At 44.6% G+C, this 6000-nt stretch overlaps 1 protein-coding gene across 1 annotated transcript in view; it reads right to left on the reverse strand.

Annotated features, from left to right (window-relative positions):
* Window positions 1-5478, reverse strand: part of ppfia4 (PTPRF interacting protein alpha 4) — a 65104-nt gene extending 59626 nt beyond the window's left edge. The window contains exons 1-2 of the mRNA XM_085406226.1: window positions 5070-5478; window positions 4637-4937 (exon numbers count right to left, since the gene is read on the reverse strand). Coding sequence (XP_085262352.1) covers window positions 4637-4894 — 258 coding nt within the window. The 5' untranslated portion in view covers window positions 4895-4937; window positions 5070-5478. The remainder of the gene's footprint in view (window positions 1-4636; window positions 4938-5069) is intronic.
* Between the last annotated feature and the right edge of the window lie 522 nt (window positions 5479-6000).

A 6000-nucleotide genomic window follows, 5' to 3' on the forward strand; every position in this document is an offset into this window, starting at 1 on the left:
GCATGGGAGTGGCAGGATTATTCTGTGGGGATGTTTTTAGCTGCAGGGACAAGGAGGCCAGTCAGAGCTGGCTGGAGTATAAATACAGCCAAATACAGAGAGGACCTTGAGACTTAGAGGAAATATACTTGGAGTGCATGAGACCGGGGTAAAGGTTCATCTTTCAGCATAACAATGACAGGAAGCATATTGTGAATGAGTAGCCTAGAAAAGCCGAGGTTGTCTCTACAGAACATCTGCAGAGACAACTAAAGACCCTTCATGTGTAGGTTTCCACACACACACAAAATACATGAGAAATTAATAGTTTCAATACTATTAGAATGGGAGCTTTACATTTTGAGTTTGATAAATTAAAAAAGAAGTCTAAAAGCATGCATTCTCCTCGTCGAGGGTTATTGGAGGTAGATATGGAATGTGTCCTTTTCACACAAAAACTTCATTTTCAAAATTAAAACATGTAAAAAGTAAAAGTGCCTGAACACTTTGTGAGTTGCCATACAGAAGCAGCGTGGTTTGAAAAGCACACCTCTGCCTCATCTCGCCTCTGATAATAGACTGTGTTGAGCTATGGACAAAGGTCATTTGCAAGAGTAGGGTAGGAGGAGACAAAAACTGTCTGAGGGAGCAGTTAATGGACTAGTGGGTTATTGAGGAGTCAGATCAACAGAGAAAATGTGAAAGAGAGAGGGAAAAGGGACAAGAGAAAGAACCACAAACTAAAGCCAGATAGGTGCAGTAAAAAAAAAAAGATGCACCAAAGTCAGCTGTTTTCAAATCTAGCCTTCGGAGAAGACACACCAACCCCGAAACAGCAATACCTGAAGCAAGGCAAGGTTGGAGACATATGGCAGCAAGGCAGCAATCATTGCTGTGAGAAGTCAAAGGAAAGGTCATTAATGTGTGTGAGCTCAAGTAAACAACAAAAATACTTGTGTATATGCGTGCACGGAGGAGCATGTCAGTGGGGACGGGGAGGGTGGAAATAGAGACAGTTGTTTTGGAAGGGCAATAAGATCCGTGTCTGTGTCCGTGTCTGTCTGTGTGTGAGTTTGTGTCCCTTCATCTCTGTGTACTTGTATGCTGGCAAAAATAGACAGTGTTGTGTCTGACTGAAACAGGTGTCCAAACATCACAACACACACTCTCACAAACACACAGATTATGAAACTCAATAAAGAGACATCCTGCTCTTTATTCATCAAAGAGTTTTCAAAATGATGTTGACCAGTTAGATTTTAGAAACAATGATCAATCATGAAATAATAATTTGATTCTTTGAACTTCATAAACTTGTGGAGCTCTCCAAAAAGCTGGATTGTGCTTCTCAAGCACCTAATGCTTTGAGCTCTGCAGGGTTGACATTTGGTGAACTGAACACCAGTTTCTTTACTCTGTAAATAGTTCTTGCATGTTTGGACCTGCACATTGGGTCAGTGTCCTGTTGTATAAGGAAAATGGTTCTAATGGAGCCCCTATACACAGGGTATGGCATGGACCGATAGTGTTCCTTGTTGTAGATCACTTTCATTCTGAACCAGTTTTCCACCTTCTAAACTAAACTGTCAAATTTCTTCACCATGCTTGGAAGATGGTATCAATCAATACTCCAAGCATCTTTTAATTTTTATGCCTTGTTTCACAAATCTTTCTGAAACAGCTCGGATAGTTCTCAAGACTCCCCCCCCCCCCCCCCAGATCTTCTACTGAAAAAAAGTCTTTTCTCTTAGCTTCTCCTTTCACTGGCCAGTCTAGGTTTTGCTCAGACAGAGCAACACAAACAGTTGTTCTCTGTATTGCTGATAATGAGAGTGGCATTTTGTGGTTACCATTTAGATATGAAGCACCTGTCTCCCAGATTTGAGACTTTTGACATGATAAAACTTGTACAAGGTAAGAGAGATCGCTACTGAAATCGGGTCTCTGATCGCCTCTATTGGTATTCTATTAGAAATCCATTAATCAATTTTTTTTTATAAAATGTGCTTTTCCATCACAAAGAAGGGACCTGCAACTTTTGAGTAACAGAGGATTCACTGGATATATATATAACATCTTACAAATTTAACAAATCTATTGCTCACTATCCACCCTCTACGTTACACACACATGTATACATATGTGGCATATGGAGAAAGCAGGCATATGATATGCCTGCTTTCTCCTCTAAAGGTCGGAACTGTTTTCTTCACTCAGTAAAGTAACAGTGTGTGTGTGTGTGTGTGTGTGTGTATAACATGAGCTTTTGTGTGCATGCGTGTGTGTTTAAAACCTAATTTGTCTATGGGCAAACCCATCTCTGAGGGCTGTATTAGAGGCATTATGCACTGTAATGGGCTGACATGTTAATCTGAAACTCTATTCTCTGTAGCTAATGAACATATCCATCCTAGTCTGTGTGTGTGTCTGTGTGACTGTGCATGTGTGGCAAAATGGCAACGTCCCATTTTTATGATGTTAGCGAGGCAAACACAAATGCCAAGGTGATGGAGGTTTGTGTCTTTTGAACAATGACAACGCTGAAGAGCGCTGAATTTTGAATTGCTCCAACAGTGCATTTTTACATGTGTGCATGTTTGAGTGTGCATCTTTGGAGGAGAGACATAAATCTGACAGATTTGGGTCAAACCAGTCCCGTAGAGTCAGGAAACCTACAGAAGACATAACAAAACACTACACACAAATGCACATGCCTAGTAGGTTAAGATAACAAATGTTTTTTAGGCAAAAGGACAAAAAGAGTGCTCAGATTTGGGAAAAAAGACTGTATTGCCATGCCAATGCATATACATCAGAGGAGTAAACGCACACATACAGAGAAAACCTGACATACCACACACGTAGGCAGAGGCGGCAAGCGCAAATGCAAAACTGTCACATTGTAATGTACTTGAGGGCATAAACACACCAGCTTTGGTCATTTTGAGAGCAGCAGCAAATCACCCTAATTACCACCAACACATATAGGAAAGTGGGGTCAGGATCATTGCCAACTGCTACAACGTTGCTCTTACACACACAGTATTCATCCCACCCAAACCTGAGATTTCAGAAGCCATATGCTATTCTTTTTCCTCACACTTCCCCCTCATCATTGCAAAATGCACACTGCAATTTCTAATAATGCATAGAGGCCAGACAATCCTCATTCCTCAGCTGTGCAGAACAAAACTGAGTCAAAATCAATTGCAACTGAGACTTTTTTTTTTTTTGGTTTCTCCGTCTCACTGCCTGCACTGTCCGTTGCATCATCTCTCCATTCTGTGGATGCTGTGGAAATGACCACAGGTGTGTTTGGATGTGTGCATGCACAAGTTGAGCGTGGTGCTTTGAGAGAGAAAGCGAGAGACAGCTTATGCATGTGCTCGCCAGCCATAATGTCTGCATAATGTCCCCGAGGTCTCTGACTGTATAACTAATACTTGTATTATTGCTAGAATAAAACATTACGCTGAACCCAGCAGGATTAGAAAACAAGCATGACAGCCTCTACCCACTCTCTCCCTCACTGACACACACACACACACAAACACACATATATGCATGCATGTGTAGAAGCAAGCAGCCCAGGGCCATGTACACTAGCAAGCAGCCATGTTTCTTTCACAAGAGGCTGCAGCGAGCTTGTCATCGTCAGCATGATTCTCTCTCTTGCTCTCTCTGTCTGATACACACACATGCACACCGTACTGTGACATCATGCCACGCATTTAGACTGGAGGGGGGGGGGAGGTCAGAGGCTAACATAGCTTTATGTGCTGAGGCTTCATTGTCGTCATGCTCTGTGACTTTAACAGCCCTTATTCAGCTCTCCTTTCACTTAAAGACACACATAAGGGTGACAGATGTCAAAGATGGCCAACAATACAATCAGGTCCTTTTGCTCCAATTGCCACTGACAGGCCGGTCACCACATGCAGAGGTGTTTCCACTCAGTTAATTACTGTTAGGCTCTGCCCTCCCTTCTCACAGGGAGGGCTCTCGACGCCAGGCTCAGACCTCTACACGCAGAGTCAAGCATCTCTTAGTGAGCCAAAATCTTCCATTTATTTTTGACCCACCTTTCAACCCACTACATTACCTTTCTGCCTACTAGACATTTAGATCTTCCTTTCTGGCATGCTGCCACTTATGAGCTTTTGATGTGATATGGGCCTGCATATCCCCATCATCTTCACAGATATCCCAGGACATGAAGGAGTGTTAGATGGGATCCCCAGAAGATATAGTCTATAAATATTAAATTACATTTTAACAGGGGTGCTATCCCAGGGTCTCAAATTCTGGCAAAAGAGCAAGATCTACCTTGCTCACTGAGCTATTACCACCAGACCTATGCCATTCATTCATTCATTCACATTTTTATTTAAATCAGCACAACTCTCTTGATCGTAAGCCTCTATGATTATGGTGCCAAAGACTTTTGGGGCCCAGGATAGCTGACTCTGATTGGCTAGTGATCCCCATGACCAACCTATAACCTCTCATCACATAACTCGGCAAATCATAGCAACAAACCGAACAGGAAGGATGCTTCTCCCTCTTGGAAAATAAAAAAAACAAAAAACCCCAAGGCCATCTAATCCCACACCCAAACCTGACTCTCCCCCTCCTTCAAAGGCCGGCTGCTCCTCACCTGAGGCAGCGCGGCGTTGATCTGCCGCTGGAGCACGTCCCTCTCGTGCAGCGCTCCCTGCAGCTTGGTTTGAGACTGAATGAGAGTCTCCTGAGTCTCCCTGAGGGACTCCAGCAGCTTGTCCCTCTCGTCCAGCATGTTGACCATGAGTTGTTCGAAGTTGGCCTCCTGGTCCGAGCCGTTCGGGACGCCGCCGGTGCCTCTCGGAGGACCAGCCGAGTCTCCTTCGCTGATGGTCGGCATCACCTCACACATCATCTTTCCTGCTCTGTGGTCTGGGCAACGCTATAGGACAGTGTCGCTGTCGGGATTAAGAAGGAATATGTGTATGCGTGGGGGTTATAACCCTGATAAACAGACTTACAGTAACTGATAAATAGGGCCCATTAACGCCCCGTAGCAACGCACATTCAAGGCAATCGCAGTTACGCACCTTACTCCCAGCACGCTAGAGCTCTATTTTTCATGCATCAAACGTGCGATCTTACGCTTTATATCGCCATACCTAATCAGAGTGACTGAAAAGATGAGACGACCGCTGACGTTTCATCCATATTAACCGGCGTTTTTTCACCCAGTGAGCCGATCCGCCCTGCCCGGCGCGCCATGCACTCACATGTACAAATCCCGGCGTGATGTGATTGACAGCTCAGCTCAGAGATAGACGGGTACGTTTAGAGGGGTGGTGCCCACGAGCGCGACGGAGATCATAGTAGGTACACTGACAGGGAAATTTAAAAAAGCAGCAGAAAATATCGGGGAGGAGATCGGCGTCCTTATTCCCGTGGATAGTGAGAGCAACTCTTATCTGCATCCGCCTTCTCCGCTTCCATCTCTTCACACCGCCGCCGAACCGATGTTCACTCCTCCTCCCAGTCCCTCTGTCACAGAAACACACACTCGCTGGCGCGCGCCCCCACAAACCCACGCGCACACATACACACACTGCAGTTGTCACCACCAGGCTATAGAGCTTTGGGAATACTGGGACCTAGTCCCCAGGATTACCCTATAAACGACTGCGCCATGTGTGCATAATACAGGAGTGAAGTGATCATTTATGTCCCCTCGAATCAACATTCTACATTTAGACTATACTGCAAGTTATGGCTCAGAATTCAGCCTTAATTGCTGAAGTGTAATTAACTTCTCACATCAGCACCACTAAGCACGTTGCTGACCTGACAGCTCCTGGGACTCGATGCCCATTCTAGTGGCATCAATTCAACCAAGCTGAACACAGTGTATCTAGTGTGGAGCACACCCTGGAGGACTTGAAATGAACCCGAAGATTGCAAGCGTTAGGCAAATTGGAGATGTAAACTTGAAACAGAAATCACCGTGGGTATAGCATTTTGGCCAGT

Source organism: Rhamphochromis longiceps, linkage group LG5 (genome assembly GCF_057381845.1).
Source record: "Rhamphochromis longiceps isolate RC_006_pf linkage group LG5, R_longiceps_female_GT1.1, whole genome shotgun sequence".
Taxonomy (NCBI): Eukaryota; Metazoa; Chordata; class Actinopteri; order Cichliformes; family Cichlidae; genus Rhamphochromis; species Rhamphochromis longiceps.